The 24,954-nt window shown below is 45.7% G+C and overlaps 1 protein-coding gene across 4 annotated transcripts in view; it reads left to right on the top strand.

The window, feature by feature from the left end:
* The window catches only part of LOC137436505 (cadherin-13), a 677,612-nt gene that overhangs the window by 635,265 nt on the left and 17,393 nt on the right, over positions 1–24,954 (top strand). For all 4 annotated transcript variants that reach the window (XM_068130356.2, XM_078786498.1, XM_068130357.2 and 1 more), the window contains 5 exons: positions 2,542–2,688; positions 3,419–3,604; positions 10,521–10,768; positions 23,306–23,448; positions 23,731–23,949. In XM_068130356.2, the coding sequence (XP_067986457.2) occupies positions 2,542–2,688; positions 3,419–3,604; positions 10,521–10,768; positions 23,306–23,448; positions 23,731–23,949 (943 nt within the window). The remainder of the gene's footprint in view (positions 1–2,541; positions 2,689–3,418; positions 3,605–10,520; positions 10,769–23,305; positions 23,449–23,730; positions 23,950–24,954) is intronic.

The raw sequence follows: 24,954 nt of genomic DNA, 5'->3' as shown, positions 1-24,954 counted from the left end.
ACACACACACACTGAAAGTCCACATTCAGCATTTTTTTTTTTTTTTTTTTTTTTTAAATAAGTGATTCTTCACTATTGAGAGACAGGGCCAAAACCGATTTGTAGCACGATATTTTAAAAAGTTGTGGGCCGATTCAAACGAAACTTGATGGAGAGGTGGGGGGTGTGACAAGACAAATTTATTCGATTTTGGTGTAGATGAGGATCAGGATCCGATAATTTTTTGAGTGACTTCACCATTGAGAGATGGGGCCAAAAATGATGTCTCGCACTATATCTCAAAAAGTTGTGGACAGATTCAGACGAATTTTGGTGGATGAGTTGTGTAGGTGACAAGAACAAGCTGATTAGATTTTGGTTCAGATCAAGGATGCAGATCCGGCCAATCATTGAGATACAAAACGTAAACTCTTCAGCCTGGCAGAGGTATGCGCTCTACCAGGTGCCGCTCTAGTTTTCTGTCTGTCCTTGTGTCCAGGATTTCATGTTATCTGTCTCAATATGGAGTACCACATGTTGCCGCCATTTTCCCGCACCAACGGTTTTGGTGAATTAATCATGCTTGGCAGGTCAAATTAGTGATGACTTTAGTTTGATAGCCAGCATGTTAGAATACGCATGGAATATGAACAACGTCAACCGCTCGGGTGTCTATTCACGCAAATTATAGACCACTTGTTTTAAACCTCAGAGCTAGGCTTCCAGCATCACCGATAACCATTTGTTTGTGTTTACTGGGGGTGCCTACCACGTGACATTTCATCTGATGAACATGAAATGCATTGTGTTTATCTTGATGGGATTAAATCAACAAACACTTAACTTTGTTTTGTCCTGACTGCTTTATTAGTCCCTTACCGGTGTACACCGGAGGGGACTATAGGTTTGCACGCCGTCCCTCCGTCCCTCCGTCCCTCCGTCCGTCAGTCCGTCAGTCCGTCAGTCCGTCAGTCCGTCAGTCCGTCACGCAAAGAACAGTTTTCCGAATTTTTTTCTAAACGCTTAATGCTAATGATTTCAAACTTGGTACATGGTTTCCTCATGATAAGTTACAGGCCACGTTCGAACTTCACGACGTTTCGATCATTTTTGACAAAGTTATGGCACTTTGAACTTTGGGAATTCTGATAATTCTGATGATCTTTAACTCAGTGCCATTTTAAGTTTAAATTTCCTTTAAAAACCAATTTCTCTGCAATAATAGGACCGATTGAGATAAAAAAAAATTTCACCATATGATAGACTCGGTCTGTAGAATATTTTAATGGTAATTATGACGTTACGGGTCACGTGGTTCGGCCGCCATATTGTTTTTCATGAAAACACGAAAACCCCTTTTTCTCTGCAACGGCTGAACAGATCGAGGCCAAACTTTGCAGGCAGAATCGCATGCCCATGTCGAACAAAAAAGTCAACGAGCATGACGTCATGTATCACATGGTTTCAGAGTTATGACGTTTTTAAGCATGAACCTTTAAAACCGAGCTCCTCCCTCATTTTTGATCCAATCGAGGGGAAACTTCACAGATCTGTTCAGCACTAAAATGTCCTTTTGGAATTTGCGATAGGGCACGTGGTTTGGCAGATATCGTTAATTAAACGAAAATATGAAAAAAAAATGGATATCCCTTGTTTATTCTCGAGTTCTCCTCAAACTGCAACGCGCGTCCTCAGCCTCGTCTCGCGAACGTCAACAGCGCGACACAGCGTGCGCTTTCGGGAGGGGCGGAGCCAAGCCGAGCAACATATATATACACATCGATCATTGATCGTGAACCGAAAAATATAATAAATTACTGATGGTTTCAGAGTTATGACGTTTTTAAGCATGAACCTTTAAAACCGAGCCCCTCCCTCAATTTTGATCCAATCGAGGGGAAATTTCACAAATCTGTTCAGCATGTCAGTCTACTAAAATGTCCTTTTGGAATTTGTGATAGGGCACGTGGTTTGGCAGATATCGTTAATTAAACGAAAATATTAAAATAAAATAAAAAGGATATCTCTTGAATCGCTAGTACCTCAGACCGTGAGTTGGTAATAATTTATATAATTCATACAGTGCAATACGTGCAGGCCGCTCCACGGAGCGACTTTGCGGGCTTATCAACGAGGCGAGGCGTGACACACGTGTCTCAGCATACCTCAGATCAAGTTTGAAAACCAGCATCAACCGTGCATAAATTTGCATATTCGATCATTTTTGACAAAGTTATGGCACTTTGAACTTTGGTAGGGGACATGTATTGCAGCGCAATACTCAGAACGCTTGTTGAAATTAATTTGAGCAATTTTAATCTTTAACGTCGGAATAATTGTGGCCGTTGGAGGAAAGGAAGAAGATTGTATCGCAATTGAACCAAATTATGATGATCCCAGGATGGCGGTGCCATTTTTCTCATGCTCTCCATTAATTTAACTGCATTGCAATGTTAACCAGACTTTGAAAGTCCTCCGGCTGAGTTACCCTGTACTGTGCGCTGCTTCAAAAGTCAGCTAAGAAGTGTCTGTGGTCTGTTGTCCATGCTTTCTCTGTTACAGCTGAAAAACAAATATGAACTGGTTGTTGTTGCAAAGGATTGCAACGGTGAATCCACCCAGATCTGTGGTGTTCTCAGTACAACTGCTACAGCCACAATCACAATTGCAGACAAGAATGACAACCCTCCCAGGTTCACCAAAAGTCAGGTAAGTCCCTATGCTGCAGGGGAACATTAAAATGTATGGTACATTCAGGGTTTGATTTTCATCACCTAATGTATTACACCACAAGACTTATGGCCAAACTGTTTTACAGGCCTGACAAACTTTTTATGAGCTCTTTCAAAGAACAACGCACTAGTGTCATGCTTAACAGCATGGTACCATGAGGATAAACAACATACAAGCGTCACGCCAGCAAGTGTGGGTAATCTTCTTTTTTTTCTTCTTTTTTTTTATACCTCCGCAGCCAAAGGTGCTGGAAGCATTATGTTTTTAGGTTGTCTTTCTGGCTGTAGCATGCATGTACGTATGGACGGACAAACAGCCAGAAAGACAACGTAAAACTATAATGCTTCCAGCGCCTTTGGCTGCGGAGGCATAAAAAAAAAAGGTAAAAAAGGAAAAAAGAAGTGTTAGCATCACACAAAAAGGAGGTTATTCCACCTCTGCACAAGTGATGAAGCACTAAGTCCAACAACAATGAATGATTTCACGTGCATGTTGTCAATGAGAATGACATGATTTCTAAAGCTGTACACTGACCTGATAAATTCTCGAAAAGACATCACCTTATGATTCACAAACACTTGGGAAGCGCTATGCCAGTTTGCTATTGGAGAATAAATATGGCCTCGTGACCCAGATGTGGACAATCTCTATCTGCTTTCTCTCTTCTTTACCCTCATAAAGAGAAGGTGTGTGTGCGTGCGTGCAGTTTCAAGGCAGCATCAATGAAAACACCTTGGGTCCTGTGAAGGCGTTGGTGACCATTGAGGATCGAGATGAAAAAAAGAGCGATAATTGGAAAGCTGTTTATTCCATTATTGGTGGTAATGTGGAAAAACAGTTCTCGGTTGCGACTAATGATATCAACAACAATCCCATCATCTCTACTATAAAGGTGCAGATAAAAGGATGGTTAAATTCCTTATGAAATTAACATAGATCTTGTTATCCTGCACCATGTGTTTTTAAATCTGCGTCACTTTTCGAGACCCCCCTCTTCCCTATCCCCCACGATCTCTCCCCTGCACCGTCTTAGTAATAGTAGTAGTTGTAAGACATGGTTCAACAATTCAAATCAAAGACTAACTTGAGTCGGTTTGCAACTTGACTTGAAATTTTGCCACTGAAGCTTTTAAAGTGGCTTGGCTGTCCTTTAAATATCCAAATCATTCCCCAATCTAATACACTTTTTGGTCATGTTTTAAATGTCTGAACTTGTCTCTCAATCAATCCATCACTGTGTGGATACCTTGGCGATGTTGGCGTGTGTTCTACATTCCACTTGGTACACATATCATGGTGTGGCTTACCCACATATTGGGGTCCATTGTCCGATATGGTTTCCAAAGGCGGACCAAACCTACTGAAACACTCAGAGGGGACCTTATCTACAGCACTGATGGTCATGTATTCCATTCTCTTCACAAATGGTTACTTGGTGTAATAATCCATCAATATGAGGAAGGTCTACCTGTGTTAGTCACACATATCACTTGCCACCTTAGTCCATGGTACCGCTGGTATCTCATGAGCTATTATTGTCTCACACCTTTGATCTGGCTGATACATTGATGTCTTGCTCTGCCTGTGACACACCAGGGTGACAGTTTATAACTGGGTCGAGAGTCAAACTCAGAGGCCAGACAGCTGAAGCGAGTGCGCTTACCTCCACACTCTGTTTCAATGACCATGCAAATAGTCTTTTGCTCAAATGTTAGGTACATTGGCAGTCATCTTGCACGCACCTTTTGGAATTTTGAACTACGTTGAATGATCCTTTCCATTGCACTTATAACACAGGCACCCATGTCTGCATTTCCACACATAGTTCTCTGACAATTGTCCCAAATTAGCTATTCGACACTTTTAAATTTTGCTTGAGTGACAACAGTTGGTTGAAAATGAGAATGCTCAAGATTGTCGTCGATTTGCGGCCATTTCTGAAACACAAATATGTGGAAGACTTGCATCACCACATTGAGGAAACAGTATCCCATGAATTTCAGTCTGTTTGTTGTTCACCCTTGGAAGGAACGTATTGATACACTTCTGTTCCACAGTATCCTTAGCCAAGATTTCTGTCCTGATTTTATTCGGTAATGCTCTGACAATCATTCATGTATATCTTGCTCATTGCCATAGACAATAACATGATGCAAAATTCCAGCAATTAACTATTAATTATTTGTACATAGTCGACAAAGCGAATGTCCACGTCAACCTTGAACCACCCGCATACAGGGATAATTAACAAATCGTCATTGTACATCCATCATATTCAAGCAACAAGATCCTTGAGCTCTTGATGTGAGAGATGAAATATGACCCATGCAATCATAATTCCACATAATTATGACCCATGTAATTCCTTTGTCAGATGGTGCTCATTAGCCTTGGTAGGCAGCTCATCTAGGAGAAGGAAACTCTGAATCCAAATCCACTGCTGCCTTGCAGTTGAAGTTTCATGGCTAAGGTTTTAATGGGGGGAAAAGCAGCAATCCTTTTTAAAGGAGATGCCCTTTGCATTCTTTAACCCATGGGCAACCCGTGGGCTATGTGAACTATACCATTTTAGTCTCCCGATCAGGGTTAGGTGACACCATGGGAGCAGGTGGTGGATGGCCATGCTGGCAGCTGGCACAAATTCCCAGTAATGGTTTCATGGCCTTGAAGCAAGCCACAGGATTCTCTTGTGGAGAACAATGGCAAGGATCACCCATCTAATATAGACACTGCCCCAGAAGAAGGCAATGGTGAATCACTTCCGTGCATGCTAAGAAAACAAACATGATCATAAATCCAAGAGATAAAGCTACGTTGCTGGATAATAAAGACTATTATAAGGAATTGGTGTTCCAAGGTTGAAGGTGGGCGGTTGAGGACTTCAAGAAGAAAGGGGAAACTGTGGACCTCAGGTTGGGGGTGGAGGGGTTGAGAGCATGAAGAAGAAAGGGGGATTGGAGGACAGAGAGGTGGAATGGGATTGGGGGGGGCAAGAGAAGGTACAGAGTTGGGAAAGGGGGGTTGAGGACTTGTGGCCTGGGGGGAAGTTGAGGACTTGAACAAGAAAAGGGGAGGAGAGGAAAGACAGTTTAGTTCAGAGGGGACAGAGAGCTGGGAGAGGAGGTTTGAGGTCTTGTCTTGGGGTGGGGAAGGAGTTTGAAGACTTGGGGTTGAGGACTTGCGGTTGGAAGGGGGAGGGGGAAGAGGGGTTGAGGACTTGGTCATATTTTATATTATCCAGAATTTCCATTGATCCCTGATATGGTGTGAAACGAGATTCCTACCAAACTCACTAAATATTCCACACTCTATTGGGAACAAATTGCTTTATAACAGCCTGGCATATCGAGGTTATCAGCTGGAGTCAGGATTAGAGGAAGATGTATCAACATTCTAAGGTCTACTGATAACACCACTCTGTTGGCAGAAAGTAAAGAGGAGTTGATGAAACTGCTGCAGACACTGAAGAAGGAAAGTGAAAAGGCTGGTCTTTGTTTAACAAGAATCCTTTGTTTCAGACAAAGTCCATACACCAATCATCAGTGTACAGTGTTAGTATCACACAAAAAGGAGGTTATTCCACCTCTGCACAAGTGATGAAGCACTAAGTCCAACAACAATGAATGATTTCACGTGCATGTTGTCAATGAGAATGACATGATTTCTAAAGCTGTACACTGACCTGATAAATTCTTGAAAAGACATCACCTTATGATTCACAAACACTTGGGAAGCGCTACGCCAGCCAGTAATGCCCAATACCCATCGACAGGCATTGTTATAAGAGACAGTGATTTTACCCATGGATGTCTGAACACAAAGTTGAACAAAACAGGTTGCAACAGTGGGATTGAAACAAACAACACGAGATTTCATCACAACAGATGAAATGCCTACGAATCAGCATATTTTCTCGCACACAGAGGGAGCGACATTGTTGCCTAATGTCGTGATCATCAGGCATGTCATTATTGGTGATGTGACCTAGGTATTGTCCTGTCCGTAGCTAGTTAAGACCAGCCTTGGACGAATAGCTGAACCAGCTTTATTACTCTCGAGGCTTCCGGCCGAAAATGGCAGTTATTGCGCGCGCAAGATGGAAAGGATGCGAGACGGTTAGCTGAACGATAAAACACGGGTTTTTTTCCCGAACCCACAAACAAAGAAACACGACAGTAAATGGATAACCAAAAACTATTTAATGAAAAGAAAGCAAGGGGTGAAAATGTTGGAATAAAAGGTTGTGGTAAAAACTAATTCCTAAAGCGGTACCCCACACAGACTGATTCACACAACACGATAGGGGGAAATAAAATGAAAATAAAAGGTCCTTTTATAGCGCTGGCGCTCAGCTCGTCCAACGAGTTATTTTGGTGAGGTCGGCAGTGCAAGATGACGACGGCCAACAAAAGGCCCGCGCGTCGAAGCGCCCCAAAATGGCGATGGCACAGTGCGTCAAACACCCAGGCGTGAGGCAAGGAGTCAAGACGGCCTCCTTTCGATTCCTTAGCCTGGCAAGCACAACGTGGCCCCAGCTCCCACCATGATCCCAGCAGCCACCAAAACTTCCTTTGCAATTGTTGGACCAGCTCTACTCAAAAGCACAACAACACAACCAAAAATGGCCAGCGTCTTGTCCGATCTACAGCCTGGTGTTGGCTTAGCGGTTAGGGTGCAGGCTTGGGATCCTAGGATCCTGAGTTGGAATCCTGGTTGATCGCTGAAATAATGCCAGGGGGGTTGACTCAGCCTGTCATCCTTCCGAGGTCGCCAAATTGAGTACCAGCTTGCTGGGATGAATGATCCTGGTGTGTACACCGATTTAGAATAGGTACACTGTATCCCTGTGCATCGTAAGAGGCGACTAAGGGTTGGCGTCAGGAAGGGCATCTGGCCATAAAAACATTGCTTCAAACATGGAACCATGATTGTCTTGGGGCCCGCAAGGCTAACCCCCGCTCTAGCTGGGAAAAATGGCCTTAAAAACGATTATTCATTCATTCATTCTTGTCCGATCTCAAAGTGAGTGACCGACTCTTCTTCTTTTCTCTCTCGAGCCAATCGCCAAATGTTTCCCTCCCAGTTCGGCCCGCCCAAGTTCTTGGTCCAATCATGTCCCTCAGGGCATGACCTGCCGGCTTTCTTGACCACCCCCCTTATTCTCCGCCTCCCGTGGGCGGGGCTTTCACCTATTAAGTCCATTAGGGGTGGGGCGTAGTGTCCGGGAACCTGTTTGCTTGCAGTGCATGGTTGTTATGGTTTAACAGTGACTTTCATGGCCGGCCTTGTCAGCAAAAACGTAAAGGGAAAGATTACAGAGGGAAAGGACGCACTGGGGAAAATTATCCTTGATCCATACCACAAATTAGTATTGCTTCACCACCCGTGTGAAGAGCATTTAAACAACCTTAAGTTACAGTTTCCCTACTTAAGTACATCGAGATTTCTCCTACGCATCCATGGTCCATGCTACAATTATACAGTGCTACCTTCCCTATGGTATTCTTTCACCTGCCCCCATAAATGTAACAGTATTGTACCTGTCAACATACTTGAATAGGTCACCACACAAGTAAAAAAAATCAGTTAAGTAGTCAAACCTAACCTGTCGAGTCTGAAGCACCGTGCATACCGACCGATTTAGCGGTGTTATACACAATATCGAGTTCAGTAGCTTTCTGCTCACAAATCTTCAATAACATCCATACGGCAAACATAGAAGGAGCCAGTAGACTCATATCATCAGCATAACAAGTGTTATGGACAGACATCCCTGAAACTTTACAACCAACCTTTGGACTATCCAAACTTTTTGACAGATCATCTGTGTTCACATTAAACAGAAAGGGGGACATGACACCCACCGGACCGCAGACATTTGTTTCCCAAAACAGTTTTGCAAAAGACGGTAAAAGGCACATAGACACACAATGATCCAAAAACTTTTTGAGCATCGACCAGTGATTAACTCTGTCAAAAGCCTTCCTTGCATCCAAAAAGCAAACAAAGGACTTCCCTGTGTAGCATAAAAATCAACAACTTGCTTAAACACAAACAAAGCTAAATCAGTGGCGTGACCCTTTCGAAAATCAAACTGGTTACCACAAATGCTTTGGCACACCTAGGTACAAAGACACACTAGAGTACTTTTGAATACATGGTAGCAAGAGCAATAGGACGATGATTGTTCCTTACTGGAGAGATCACCAGCCTTACCTTTCGCTCGGGGTGCAATAATAACAGTGGTAAGGGCTTGAGGAACATGACCATGAACGAGCATCACACTTGTGAGAAGACTGTAATCTCGTAAGTACCACTCGAGCAACACTCAAGTAGTCAAGCATCGGCAAATTTTAGATGCTCTGCAGATAGTCCGTCGGCCCCTCCAGATTTGCCACATTTCATTTCTCTCACAATATCAACAATTTCATTTTTGATCTACTGACATCCCTGTTGTTGTGCTTGTGTGCTTCTCTCTCTCTCCCTCTCTTGTCTCCCACTCCCTTTATTGTATGTTTTATGTGTCTGTGCATGTTTTCATGTTTAATGTGTTAGCTCTTACATGAGCCTCGATTCTGTATACAAATTTTTTTTTTATTGTTGTGACACAAACATTGTCATTATCAGCGGATAGCAAGCCATACAGTTTTTAAACGGTGTTTAAACCTTTAAAAAAGACTAAAATCCTGTCAACTGTGAATATCGATGTGTGCAGCTTAGGAGACGACCATCTTCCTAGATTCTGACATTGAAGTGTGTAAAATTTAAAGAAGAAATTAATAGATGGTTAACATTGGGGAGAAGAGCAATGTCAGGATTGACAACGATCTGGAAACACAAAGATGTGACATTGTGACGATCCAAGAGGAAGTTGGTGACTGTCTGGAATTTCCAATTGCAACGTACGGATGTGAATCGTGGACAGTGGAAAAAAGAAAAGAGAAAGGAATGAGATTGACAGTTTCGAAATGTGATGTTGGAGTCTGACTTGACTTGATGGAACTATGTAGTGTGTTCAAAAAGTATCCGACCTTTATTTTTCGTGTGTAAAAAAAAAGAAGCTAGTAGCGCAGTTGCAGTAGCGTTGCAGTGCAGTAAATTTGATGCAGTAGCGTTGTTCAGGTTTTTCCGTCATTTTGTCAAAAACGAAAATCCGACGGCGCTCACTTACATGTCCTCACTCATCGGTGGTCTGCCGTCGAATGACAGCTTCTGCAGGTGGGAAAAAATTCACGCGTGCGCATTAGGATCGCCTACATACGTGCACCAATCAACAACGCCTCCCTAGCTTCTTTTTTTTTACGCAAGAAAAATAAAGGTCGGATACTTTTTGAACACAGTGTAGATAACTAGATAAGGTGTAGTGGGGCAACAAAAGACAACTTGGACAAGTTGTGAAAAAATAATGTATTTCGTAATTTTAAACTGCACCTTGCTTTGAAATATTACTCCAAATTTATTCTTGCAATACAACAACAGCAGTGAACAACGTCGGTGCACTTCTGCTTCTTTGTGATTTCAAAAATAATATTTTTGCTTCTTTGTAATTTTGTCCAAAATAATTGTCTTGACTCCTGTGACTTTTTGGACTTGCATCTCAGGTTTTTTTTCTTCTTTTTTCCACTTTCATGCTTTTGCTCAAGTTTTGATTTCATCTTGTCATAAAGTGTGGTATCAGAAATGGATGGAAAAGGTTGCTTTTTGCACAAAGTTTCAATCAAAAGGTCAAATTTGTCTTTATTTGTAAGGAATTTGAAACACGTTATATCTGAACAAAAATATAACAGTTAAACTTTCCTCACCCCCAGACACTGGACTATGAGAAATCTAAAGAGCACATGATTGTAATGAAAGTGGAAAACGTAAAACCATTGGAGGGAGTCGTTCTTGGGGCGGATGCGACTGCTTCTGTCAAGATCACGGTGCTGAATATGATCGAGCCACCTGAGTTTGATCCAAGTAGACCATTCTTCAGAATACAAGAGGAAAACAAACCCAACTTAGAAGTTGGAAAAGTGAATGCTAAAGACCCAGACAAACCACCACAGACTATCCGGTAAGAAGTTAGAATTGTACATTGGAAGGGCTTCGCATTTTCTCCTCCAAGGAGGCTGATACAAGTCATTACACTTTAATTTTGCAGTTGTTTGAACATGCTAACGATTCCTATGCGCCTACACAATACACATATATGCCAATCATTGATTATCCCTGAGCTTAAAGATTTTTTAAAAAGCCAATAAATATTGTAATTGGCTCTGTCTGTCGGTCTGTCCGTAATGATATCTCCTCCTAAACGGTTGTGCAGAAATTTACCAAACTTGGCACATTTTAAAACATTTTTAAATTAAACATGGGTATGCGATCAACATTGGGGATGCATGAAATATGCAACGGTTTTTTTGCATTTGACCCCCACTTCATGCCACAGGGTGTGGGGAAAATTGGGTTACAAGGACCAAAACAGAAGTTTTTTTTTTAACTCAAAATTTGATATTGTGTCAATCCTGGTGGAACTTTATGCCATCTTTCAATTTTACTTTTAGGTGGGAAGTGTAGAGATTGGTGATGGCATGCCATCGACTTCGTTCTAGTTGTTACCTCTGCCACCTAAGGTGGACGGAGGTTATGTTTTCACCCATGTCTTTTTGTCTGTCTGTCTGTAAGCAGGATAATGCAAAAGCGTATTCACCGATTCGGATTAAATTTGGCAGACAGGTTGGGTTTGTGACAAGGACAAATTGATTTGATTTTGGTGAGGATCCGGATGCAGATCTGGATGCTAGAATTTTGTAAGTGATTCTTCACTGTTGAGAGATAGAGCCAAAGACGATATATACAGCACGATATCTCAAAAAGTTATTGACGGATTCGGACTAAACTTTGTGGATGAGATGGGTAGGTGAAAAGGACAAATTGTTTTGATTTTGGTGAAGATCGGTATCTAGATACGAGAATATTTTAATTTCTTAAAGTGATTCTTCACCATTGAGAGATGTGGGCAAAAACGATATATAGCATGATATTTCAAAAAGTTGTGGACCGATTATGATAAATGATGGATGATGAGTTGGTTAGGTGACAAGAACAAGCCGATTAGATGTTGGTTCAGGTCGAATCCAGATCCGGCCTATCAGTATCAGTGGGATATAAAACGTAAACTGTTCACCAGGCGGAGGTATGCGCTCTAACGAGTGCTGTTCTAGTTATTACTTTTTCCATTAACTTAACACTGATGGAGGAACTTTTATGTGAATCACATACCGGCCAAAGATACACCAAGACATCAGTGTGCTTTTGTGCATGAATTACAAGGCCATTTCTACATAATGACAAACACATACGGTCAGGGGCGTCGCTGCCTCGGGGCTCGGGGTCCGTTGAGGAGTCTGAGCTTCTCCTGTAATTTTTTTTTAAAACAGTACAGTGAAACCCCTCATCGGCTCCTCATTTCCTCATCGTTACATTTAAACCCAGATGCTGATTTTTCTTTCCCTGCCGGCTTTCTTGCTGGAAACAAAAAAATTACCGTTGTTAATGGTACAGTTTCAAACTTTGTAGAAAATAGTTATTAACCAGAAATATGCATTACAAAAAAATGGGTTTGTATCCTCTTTGTCCAAAAAAATTTTATTAACCATCTTCTCACATATTTGTTTTGCCAATCTTATGGAGAAATGGTGTTCAACAGTCGAGGGTACGAATTGACTAGATCGGTCCAAACGTCCTGCTATATCCTTTATTTTTCGATCATACGGCTGAATAAAAGTGACCATTTGTTTTTAATTAAGAAAGTTCATTAAAAAGTTATAAAATAGAGAAAGGATGGGGGTGGGGGCCCCGAGGTTATTTGCCAAGCCCGATGTTACTGATCAAATCAAGCGTTGTACTTGTTTGTCTAATTATGACGTCATAATTAAGGCACCGATGACGTCATCAAACTATCCTATTCCTCAAGGGGTGTACTTCACAATGAGCCTCGTTTCAACTTTTTCCATTGTGCGGTTTGGTTGATATAGAGGTGTAACGTTTTTCCAAGATGGCGTCAATACCACGTGACCTATGACGTCATAATTATGAATAAAAAAAATTATACAGGCAGAGGCGCTCCTATAGTAAAATGTTGTGTCAATCGGGCCAACGGTTGCCGAGAAAATGAATTTTAAGAATGCAGACACGGCACACGGCACACGTTGCACACGGATGCAACCGAATGCCCAACCCTGCTTTTCGCTTCTCGAGCACAGGGTAATTAATATTGATCATTATTCACTGTACGAAAATCTACAAACTGTTTCTTGCATGTTTTCTTTGTGGAAAGTGGATATTATTAGCACTTGATAATATAATATGTACTGAATAGCAAAAATTAAACTTTTTCAATTTCATAATTTATTTTATATAATTAAAAGTAACTGTGGTATTAAATTGACTTTCACTGAAATTAGAAATACTAGCAACGGTACCCACCCTATGGGCGGGCCTTTCAATTGGGAAGCCCAAATGAAAAGGCAAAATATCATAAATTGAAGGCTTTTTTATTTTAAACGATTCATATAAACATCCGTTAAATCATATCACACACAAATCATCAAAATCTAAACAGTACATGGCGCCCATTTTGAAAACAGATTGAATTCTGCAAAACCGCTACACGTCTTTCTCAGTCGCACGTTTATGTGTGAAGAGTGCGCGCCGAATCTGTAACACGGAAGCGGCCGCTACACCTGTTTTTCAGTCGCTTTGCACACGCTGCCATGTTACTTTGGAGCCGCACGTTTATATAGGAAGAGTTCGTCAGGAGTCGATCTACTCTCTCCTGGTACGTAGAATAAACAGTATTTGTAGAATTTCAACAAAAGCCACATCACTGTTCATATCGGTAAATATTATTCCATCGTGTTTGGAAAAACTGGAAAATTGGAAAATTAGAAAACTTGGAAAAATTGGAAAAACAATATGGCCTATTTTACTCCCAGGGGTCCCAGGAATACCCACCCAAGATATCGTTGCGATCGGTTGAGCCGTTTTTGCGGTACCTTTGAACGGACGGACGGACATTTGGTGAATTGTAGTAAGATTGTCAACCTATATTGCACACTTTAAACTTTTTTTTTTTTTTTTTTCTTTTTTTTTGTATACTGAATCGAGGCTCGTGAAAGAGCTAACATTTATTTCACAAACAAATCAACCAGAAAAACAAAATATACAAAAAGAGGGAGCGGAAGACAAGATGGGGAGAGAAGGGAAAGCACACAACCACAACATTTGAGAGCAGGGAGAAGTGTGCGAGGGAGAGGGCTTGGGGGCAGGAGGCGTGGGAAGGGGAGGGGGGGGAGGGGGGGGGGAGAGGTATAAAACACAAGGGGACCGAAATTAGCGGGGGTAGAAAAGATAAAGGTTTTGGATGGGGGAGGATAAGAGATGGTGGTGAACAGCTGTTTTAAAGACCTGGAGGGTGGAGTGGGATTGAAGAGAGTGAGGGAGTTTGTTCCAGAGGTGGGAGAAAAGAGGAATGAAGGAGTGAAGGTGAGCAGAAAGTCTTGATTTTGGCAGTTTAACCATAAGAGGGTTGCAGGCAGATCTTGTGCGACCTGTAGGAATATTTGGGGGACAGAGCCCAGAGAGGGCTGGGGGGGCAAGGCCAGAGAGGAGTCCGTAGAAGACGGAAAGACCACCAACCTGCCTGCGGTGAGTGAGTGAAAGGCCCTTGGAGTTAGCTTCATCGCGGGAGATTCCAATGATTCTGAAAGTGTCATTGTTCTTCCCATAAATGTTCATGCGGTAGAGCACCACAAAATTGAAAATAACCCGAACTTCTGCACCACTACTGCACTGTACTTTACAATCTCTACCACCAACACATAAGTTTGAATTGTTTATTTATATACACTTTACTGTAGCGGTTGCCGCTGAGCATACACAATCGCCTTACACCTGCCGAAGACGCAACCAGGGAGCGATCACTGTACCGGGCTCGCCCAGGCCACACGGACATGCCCAGACGCGCCTTTCCCGGGCATGCCCGGACTCGCCTTTTCCGGGCTCGCCCAGGCCACCTAGGGACGCCCAGTCTCGCCTTTCCCGGGCATGCCCAGTCTCGCCTTTCCCGGGCAAACGCTCCGGCATGACGTGTTTGATTGCATATATATACTGCTGCCCGATAAACGGGCTTTTCAGAGTACCCGAGTTTTGGTTTTGCTCAAAAAGAAACTCGGACGAATTCCCGTCATTTGTCGCGTCAATCCTTTCGACTCGCGTAGGATCACAGCTCCTTGATCTGGTGACCTCTGGTGACCCCCGACATGGACACGGCAGTTGCCCTTAAACTGCCTTCCTTCTGGGAAGCTCACGTGGCGGTTTGATTCATCCAGGCGGACTCCCAGTTTGCCCTGCGAAGCATTACCGCCGATGACACCCGCTTCCACCATGTGGTAGCGGCACTCAGCTCCGCCACCGCGGCCCGCGCCCTGAGCCTCCTCCAGCACCCGCCAGCCGCTGACAAGTATGGTACGATCAAGACGCTCCTCCTCGACGCATTCACCCTCTCACTGGCAGAACGCGCATGATGCCTGCTCGACCTGCCCGAGCTCAGCGACACGCGCCCGTCCGAGCGAATGGACTACATGCTCTCGCTGCTCGGTGAGCACTCCCCGGATTTTCTTTTTCCGAGAGCTGTTCCTCCGCCAGCTGCCTAGCCAGGTATGCTTCGCCCTGGCAGGCACGCAGATCACGGATCCCCGCGCCCTCGCCAGGGAAGCCGACAAGATCTCCTCGGCAGGCCAGCACATCGGGGCGGCTACCTGGAGCCCGACGCTGTCTGAGGCGACGCCCATGGCGCCCGAGCGCCCAGTGCGGTTGGAGGCCGAACTGCCGGTGCAACTGGCGGCCGCCACGCCGCACCGACCGCTTCCAACATGACGGCAGGGGCCTCCACCTGACCAGGCGTGGTGTTATTACCACGCCAGGTTCGGACACAAGGCTCGGACATGCCGACCCCCATGCACTTTCGGCAAGTCGGGAAACGGCCGGGCCGGCGTTCATTACCAGCCATGAGCGCCGGCCACTCGGGCAACTTGCTTTTCATCAAGGACAAAGCGTCCGGGCGGCGTTTCCTTTGTGACACCGGCGCCCAACTGAGCGTCATACCCGCCTCCGAGCAGGACAGGCAGACCGCCGTTTGCGGCCCCTCCTTGGTCGCTGCCAACGGATCGGCCATCCACAACTTCGGCCCGCGCAACGTCACCCTCTGCTTCGGCAGCCAGCGCTTTAATTGGACCTTTGTGACGGCGAGCGTGCCCATGGCTTTGCTAGGCGCCGACTTCCTCTGCGTGCACGGGCTGCTGGTCGACATCAAATGGCGTCGCCTTGTCAACGCCGAGACTTTCAGCTCTCTGGCATGCACGATGAGCAGCTCCGCGCCGACCGAAATAGCATGCGCCCTCCCGGCGGCGAACGAGTTCGCTCGCCTGCTCGCAGAGTTCCCGGCCCTCACGCGGCCGACGTTTTCGGCCGTCGCAGTGAGACATGGTATCGAGCACTACATACCAACTACGGGCCCGCCAGTCTACGCCAGAGCCCGCCGCCTTGACCCGGCCAAGCTCGCCGTGGCAAAGGCCGAGTTCGACGCATTGGAGCACCTCGGCATCATGCGGCGCTCCGATAGCGGGTGGGCCTCACCACTGCACATCGTGCCGAAGCCGGGGGGCGGCTGGCGCCCATGTGGCGACTACCGCCGCCTCAACGACGTTACCACCCCCGACAGGTATCCGGTCCCGCACATCCAGGACTTTTCTGCCCGTTTTCCGGGGCGGGTCATTTTCTCGAAAATTGACTTAATACGGGGATACCACCAGGTACCTGTCAGGCCGGCCGACGTCCCAAAAACGGCCGTCATCACACCGTTCGGCCTGTTCGAATTCCTGAGGATGCCGTTTGGCCTCAAGAACGCGGCCCAGGCGTTCCAGCGCTTGATGGACGGCATGCTGCGCTACCTGCCATTCCTCTTCGTCTACCTGGACAACATCCTCGTCGCCAGCACGTCCCGGGCCGAGCACCTCCTCCACCTCCGAACACTGTTCTGGCGCCTCAGCGAGCACGGCTTAATTGTCAACCCGGCCAAATGCCACTTCGGCACGACGGCCGTTGACTTTTTGGGCCACAACATCACCAGGAACGGGGCCGTGCCGCTGCCAACCAAGGTCGAGGCCATCACCGAGTTCCCGCGTCCCCGCTCCTTTAAGGCCCTGCAGGAGTTCCTCGGCATGGTGAATTTCTATCACCGTTTCATGCCCCGCGCTGCTCAGCTCATGCGGCCCCTTTACGAAGCCCTCCGGGGCAAGCTGGCCAAGCATGACGTCGTCTGGTCCGCAGCCATGGACGCGGCATTCACAGGCACAAAGCTGGCCCTCGCCAACGCAACTCTGCTTGCTCACCCGGTGCTCAACGCTCCCATCGCCCTCACTACGGACGCCTCCAACTACGCGGTGGGCGTCGTACATGAACAATGGGTGAACGGGGTTTGGCAGCCGCTCGCTTTTTTTAGCCAGCAACTCCGGCCGAACGAGCTAAAATATAGCACAATTGACCGCGAGCTCCTCGGTCTATACCTGGCCGTTCGCCATTTCCGCCACCTCCTGGAGGGCCGCCCGTTCACGGCTTTCAACGACCACAAGCCATTGGTTTACGCGATGGCCAAAGTCACGGAGCCGTGCTCGGCCTGCCAGCAGCGCCACCTCTCCGCCGTGTCAGAGTTTACCACGGACATCCGGCACGTCGCCGGAAAAGACAACGCCGTGGCCGACTGTCTTTCTCGGGCCAGCGCGAACGTGGTCCACCTCGGCGTGCACTTTGCGCTCATGGCGGCCGACCAGACCACCGACACCACAGTGCAAGCCCTCCGGGCGGCGGACACGGGCCTCCGCCTGGCCGACGTCCCCTTCGCGGACACTGTCCTGCTCTGCGACGTCTCCCAAGGCCAGCCTCGCCCTGTCGTGCCCGTTACCTGGCAGCGCCGCGTTTTCGCCTCCCTCCACGGCCTTTCCCACTCGGGCCGGAAAGCTTCCCAGAAGCTGGTGTCAGCGCGTTTCATCTGGCACGGACTTCGACGGGACGTCCGCGATTGGGCCAATGCCTGCATGGCCTGCCAGCGGGCCAAGGTCCACCACCACACCCGGGCCCCGCTGGCACCTTTCACCGTGCCCGAACGGCGTTTCGACCACGTCAACGTGGACCTGGTGGGCCCCCTTCCCCATCACGAGGTTTCACACACCTGCTCACCATGGTGGACAGGACCACCAGGTGGCTGGAGGCCATTCCCCTCGTTTCCACCACCACCGCCGACGTGGCGCAGGCTTTCATCGCCACCTGGGTTGCCCGTTTCGGCGCACCGGCGGACATCTCTTTGGACCGCGGTCCGCAGTTCACCTCCGAGCTGTGGGTCGTGGTCGCCCGCAACCTGGGGGTCAAGCTCCACCGTACCACGGCCTACCACCCCCAAGCCGAAGGGTTGTGCGAGCGTTTTCACCGCTCCATGAAGGCCGCGCTCATGGCTGGCCTTCAGGACGGCGGTTGGGCCGACTGGCTGCCGTGGGTCCTTTTGGGCCTCTGCACGCTCCCCAAGGAGGGCCTCCAGGCGTCCACCGTCGAGCTCGTCTACGGCCAGCCGCTACGTGTCCCGGGCGAGTTCGTGCCCGACGCTACCAGTCCCTGGTCCGCAGCTCGCCAGCGCTCAGACCTCCAGGAGGCCGCCCGACGGTTTGCCCCCGTGCCAACGTCCCGCCACGGTGGCCCCCAGTCCTACGTCCCCCCAGCGCTTCGCACAGCGGAGTACGTTTTTGTGCGTCATGACGCACACCGGGGGCCACTCCGGCCGCCGTATGACGGGCCCTTCCAGGTCCTGCGACAGGACGACTGGTCTTTCGTCGTCGACGTCGGCGGCAGGTCGGACCGGATTTCTGTGGACCGCCTCAAGCCGGCGCACGTGGACGTCGACCAACCACCACGTTTGGCCCTTCCTCCGCGGCGAGGCCACCCCCCATCCACGGTTCCCCCCGCTCGACCACCCACCACCACCCCCCCCCCCCCCCATGACCCTCCAGGGGTCGCTTCGGCCGGGTCATCAGGACCGCCCTTAAATTGACCCTGCCGGTGCAAGTCGATTCTGGGGGGGCGCGTGTAGCGGTTGCCGCTGAGCATACACAATCGCCTTACACCTGCCGAAGACGCAACCAGGGAGCGATCACTGTTCCGGGCTCGCCCAGGCCGCCCGGACATGCCCAGACGCGCCTTTCCCGGGCAGGCCCGGACTCGCCTTTCCCGGGCTTGCCCAGGCCGCCCGGGCACGCCCGGTCTCGCCTTTCCCGGGCATGCCCAGACTCGCCTTTCCCGGGCTCGCCCAGGCCGCCCGGGCATGTGCAGACTCGCCTTTCCCGGGCTCGCCCAGGCCGCCCGGGGACGCCAGTCTCGCCTTTCCCGGGCACGCCCGGTCTCGCCTTTCCCGGGCATGTCCAGACTCGCCTTTTCCGGGCTCGCCCAGGCCACCTAGGGACGCCCAGTCTCGCCTTTCCCGGGCATGCCCAGTCTCGCCTTTCCCGGGCAAACGCTCCGGCATGACGTGTTTGATTGATATATATACTGCTGCCCGATAAACGGGCTTTTCAGAGTACCTGAGTTTTGGTTTTGCTCAATAAAGAAACTCGGACGAATTCCCGTCTTTTGTCGCGTCAATCCTTTCGACTCGCGTAGGAGCACAGCTCCTTCATTACCATCTACACATTTCTGCATTTAAATTTTTGGTGAATAGCAAACTAATAGGTTTGTTCAATGGATGAAATCAACAAGACGTTGAATGAGGTATACTAACCGCAGTGGGAAGCAAAACGCTAATGTTTTGGGTGCTTACCTTTTGTCGGAGCAAAGGAGAGGAGGGGTTCACGCCAGAAATGTCAGCTTCTTGCTTCCCTTGGTGGTTAGGATACCTCGATCAACCTCCTTTTGACTTCTTGCATTGTTCTACCTGTTCGCCGATGCAAATCAGCACACACAAAAAATTAGTTACCCTCGCAAGAGGAGAGGGTATTGCTTGCATTTGAGTTCGTTTGTTTGTTACTATTGGCAAAAAAAATATTTTTTTTTGCAAGTATGTTGCTCACTCCGGTTTGTGTGTTTGTTAGCGTGTTTGTGTGTGGTTGTTTGTCCGCTCACTTATACTTGCCTACAGGACACAATTTTAAACCGATCTTCACGAAACTTTACCAAATGGTAGAGTTCGTGGTCCAACATAATCCTAAATATTTTTGGGGTCAAAGGTCAAAAGGTCAACATAGGCCAAAGGGCAACCACTTTTTTTCAAATTTCTAAAATCCTCAATTTTCATCCGATTCACTTGAAATTTGAATGGGATTTACATATCAGTAAACTGAATTCAACCACCAACTATTTTTAAGATCGCCATAGGCCAAAAGAGCAACATAGGCCAAAAGTCAACAACAATTTAAAATTTCTAAAATCCTCAGTTTTCATCCGATTCACTTGAAATTTCAATAGGATTTTCATATCAGCCAACTGAATTCAACCACCAACTATTTTTGAGTTTAAAAGGATGCTCTACTGAGTGCCATTCCACTTTGTTCTGTTTTGCCAATTGTCGCTCTATGAGTGATTTTTCATTTGTGTGTTTGTCGTTCCGCTCACTTATACTTGACTGAATGAATGAATGAATGAATTATTTAATGAATGAATTCCAAATTCATTCAAATTCAAAGTGCCAAATTCATTCATTCATATACTTGACTACAGGTCACAATTTTAAACCGATCTTCATGAAACTTCACCAAATGGTAGAGTTTGGGGTCCGACAAAATCCTATATGTTTTTGTGGTCAAAAGGTCAAAAGGTGAACATAGGCCAAAGGTCAACCACTTTTTTCAAATTTCTAAAATCCTAAATTTTCATCCGATTGACTTGAAATTTGAATAGGATATACATATCGGCTAACTGAATTCAACAACCAACTATTTTTGACATCAGCTTAAGCCAAAAGGTCGACATAGGCCAAAGGTCAACCACTTTTTTCGAATTTCTAAAATCCTCAATTTTCATCCGATTGACTTGAAATTTGAATAGGATATACATATATAAAAAATATACAAAAAAAAAACACCTTTAGAGGCCATTTTTCCCCGCAAAGCAGGGGTTGGCCTTTTTCAGGCACCGTGGTTGTTGTTGTTTTTGTTGGTCCCCTTTTCGAAGCAATGTTTTACCGCCGGATGCCCTTCCTGCTGCCAGCCCTGTTTGTCGCCTTTTACGACAAACAGGGAATTACCAGTGAACTGGTACTCAATTAGTCGACCTCGGAAGGATGACAGGCTGAGTCAACCCCCCTGGCGTTAATTCAGCGATCGACCGGGATTCGAATCCAGGATCCTTGGTATCCTAAGCTGGCACCCTAGCCGCTAAGCCAACACCAGGCTCCAATCCAACACCAACACCAGGATATACATATTGGCAAACTGAATTCAACCACCAACTATTTTAGAGATCAGCATAGGCCAAAAGGTCAACATAGGCCAAAGGTCAACCACTTTTTTCGAATTTCTAAAATCCTCAATTTTCATCCGATTGACTTGAAATTTGAATAGGATTTACATATCGGCTTACTCAATTTAACCACCAACTATTTTTGAGATCAGCGTAGGCCAAAAGGTCAACATAGGCCACAGGTCAACAACAATTTCAAATTTCTAAAATCCTAATTTTCATCCGATTCACTTGAAATTTGAATGGGATTTACATATCAGTTAACTGAATTCAACCAACAACTTTTTTTGAGATTGGCCAAAGGGCAACCACTTTTTTAATCTCTAAAAGCCTCAATTTTTATCCGATTGACTTGAAATTTGAATTAGATTTTCATGTCAGCTAACTGAATTAAACCACCAATTATTTAAGAGGTCAAAAGGATGCTCTACTGTGTGCCATTCTGGTTTGTTCTCTTTTGCCAAGTGTCGCTCCATGAGTGAGTTTTCATTTGTCTGTTTCTGTCTGTCTGTCCACAGAATAAATATGATTTTCTCTGCAACCGTTGGTCCGATTGACAGGAAATTTTCACCATCGGTGCAACTCCACCTGTAGAATTTTTTATGATAATTATGACGTCATAGCTCACGTGGTTCGGCCGCCATCTTGGAAAAATCGAAAAACTTTGCACCTCTATCTCGGAAAGCGCCGAATAGAAAAAATTGAGACATGGCTCATTGTAAAGAACTCTCCATGGGGAATAAAATATGTTAATGATGATGTCATAGTTGCCTCCATTATGACGTCATAATTCGGCAAGTACAAAACTTCATCCGATTAAGATGAAATTCCTTGAGCATCATCTAAGGATAAATTGGTGGAGAAAAAAATAATAATGATGACGTCATCGGTCACGTGGTTCGGCCGCCATCTTGGAAAAACCGAAAAAAATTGCACCTCTATATCGCCAAAAGCGCTGAATAGAAAAAATTGAGACATGGCTCATTGTAAAGAACTCTCCATGGGGAATAAAATAAGTTAATGATGATGTTGAAGGAGCTGTGGCTCCCACGTCGATCGAAAGAATGGACGCGACAAAAAGCTTGGATTCATCTGAGCTGCTTTATTAGAATCAACCACTCAGGCACTCTGGGAAAAACGTTTTACGGTCGGCAATATATATCTATTCCGCCAGGGGGTTTGCCCAGGCCTGGCGCCAGGGGGCGTGGCCCCGCGGGCCGGCTGCGGCCTGGCAAGTTGAGGGCGAGCCTGCCCGGGCGTCCCGACCGAGGCCTGGCAAGTCGAGCGCGGGCCTGCCCGGGCGTCCTGGACGAGCCCGGCCTGGTGATCGCTCCGCGTCCTTGATAGGTGCAAGGCGATTGTGTAACCCCAGCGGCAGCCGCTACACACACAATGTCATAATTCGACAAGTACAAAACTTCATCCGATCAAGATGAAATTTCTTGAGCATAATCTAGGAATAAATTAGTATAGAAAAAAAATAATGATGACGTCATCAGTCACGTGGTTCGGCCGCCATATTTGTTTTAACACAAAAGCCTGAAAAACGACTGAAAATACATCGTGGCGAGGGTTTGCAATCTGATTGCTCTTTCTAGTTCTTCATTGTAATAGGTTTGTTCACTTGTGAGATTTCATTTGCACCATAGGCTTGCATTCTTCTTTTGATGGAGAAAGATTATAATGAAATATAAATTAATTTAGTGATCTGTCATTTCTCATCCCTCATCAAGATCACATCGAATGCGACAGATTTTTGTCAATTGACAGATTTCTGTTTTGGTGTCTCAAAAATGGTCTGTTTTGCATTATTGATTTTAAAAAAAAAATGCTATGATGAAAGCAACTGAGGTTGGTTAGATGTCTATTCCCAAAGAATGATGAACTCAAAAACATTTTTGGCAAATTTGTCAATCTTTTAAAAAATGCCCCAGTTCTATTTTTTCTTCTTCGCACATGTGTAAAAGTATTCATTTGTTTTCCGTTTGCTTCAATTGTTCTGATGACAACGCAGTTCCCATAGCAATTTTATTGTATCTGTCTGGCGTTGAAGGTTTCAAATTGCAGATGACCCGGCTGACTGGATGTCCATTGACCCCAATACGGGTATGCTCACAGCCAAGAAAGCTATGGATCGGGAGTCGCCGTTTGTGAAAAACAGCACATACACTGTCAAGGTGATCGCTATAAAGGAGGGTAAGTTGTTGGTCATCGTTTCTGAACGCATCATATCTAATCGCATTGCAAAAAAACAAGCTTTTTGCATATATTCACATTTGAAATAGAAATAATCACTCCCATTCTTTCCCCTTAATTAAACAATTATTGCAATAAAGCAAACATTTTGATTATCGATGCAATATTTTGAATGAGCTTCCCTTTCCATCCCCCTATAACCTCCTGACACTCACTCAGTGCATACTAAAGTATTACAGTACTGATGACTTTATCTTGTTTTGGTGTGGAATGTTTGTGTAGGATCTCCACCAATAACAGGCACGACTATGGTCGATATCTTCCTTGAAGATGTCAATGACAATTCACCGGAGATACAATATAGCAAGAAAAAGTTCTGCCTTGGCTCGGACAAGCCTGTGATAATCAACGCCGTAGACAAAGATGTGCAGCCAAACACTGCGCCTTACACCTTCAGCTTACTTCCCCAATTCTCAAAACACTGGAATTTGCGGAGCATAGGTATGGGGACCTCCTTTATACCTCAATTGCACATGATCTTCTCGCGCACAAATCTCATCACACCTTAGTTTTAAAACATATTTTCTTGAGATCTCTTCAATTTTCTGAAGATCCTCTAATTCCTTGAAATGTACTTTTTACTTCATCAACATTTTTGGACACATATCGCAACAGGTGTGGTTAAATTTCCTAAATACACATATTATATACAATCGTGTAGTCTCCAATAAGCTACACTCCATCTGCAGAGGAGAATAGATAAATATCACAGTTTCTGGAATGAATATATATATATATATATATATATATATATATTCTGTTTTGTTTTGGTGTCTCAAAAACTACCGAAAATAAGTTAATTATTACTTATTTTCTTATTTTTTTCTTATTTAAAAAGAGGAATGAAGGAGTGAAGGTGAGCAGAAAGAAAGCGAACTTTCTGCTCACCTTCACTCCTTCATTCCTCTTTTCTCCCGCCTCTGGAACAAACTCCCTCACTCTCTTCAATCCCACTCCACCCTCCAGGTCTTTACAACAGCTGTTCGCCACCATCTCTTATCTTCCCCCATCCAAAACCTTCATCTTTTCTACCCCCGCTAATTTCACCCAAAATCCTACTTTTTTTTTTTTTTTTTGAAATATCAACTTCTGTCTTGGAAGTCTTTGGTCCCCTTCTGTTTTATACCTCTTATATTTGAGGTTGTGTTTTATCCCCCTTCCCACGCCTCCTCCCCCCAAGCCCTCTCCCTCCCACACTTCTCCCTGCTCTCAAATGTTGTGTTGTGTGCTTCCCCTTCTCTCCCCATCTTGTCTTCCGCTCCCTCTTTTTATATATTTTGTTTGTCCGGTTGATTTGTTTGTGAAATAAATGTTAGCTCTTTCACGAGCCTCGATTCAGTATACAAAAAAAATATATATATATATACAGACTTGGCATTTAATATGGATTTTTTTTTTTTCTTGACTTGGGTTTACTTTCTGAACTCGGTATATCAATCTGGTGAG

Source organism: Myxine glutinosa, chromosome 11, assembly GCF_964187855.1.
Source record: "Myxine glutinosa chromosome 11, kmMyxGlut1.1, whole genome shotgun sequence".
NCBI lineage: Eukaryota > Metazoa > Chordata > Myxini > Myxiniformes > Myxinidae > Myxine > Myxine glutinosa.
Note: the sequence above shows the minus strand (reverse complement) of the source record. Positions and strands in the feature narration are given on the sequence as shown.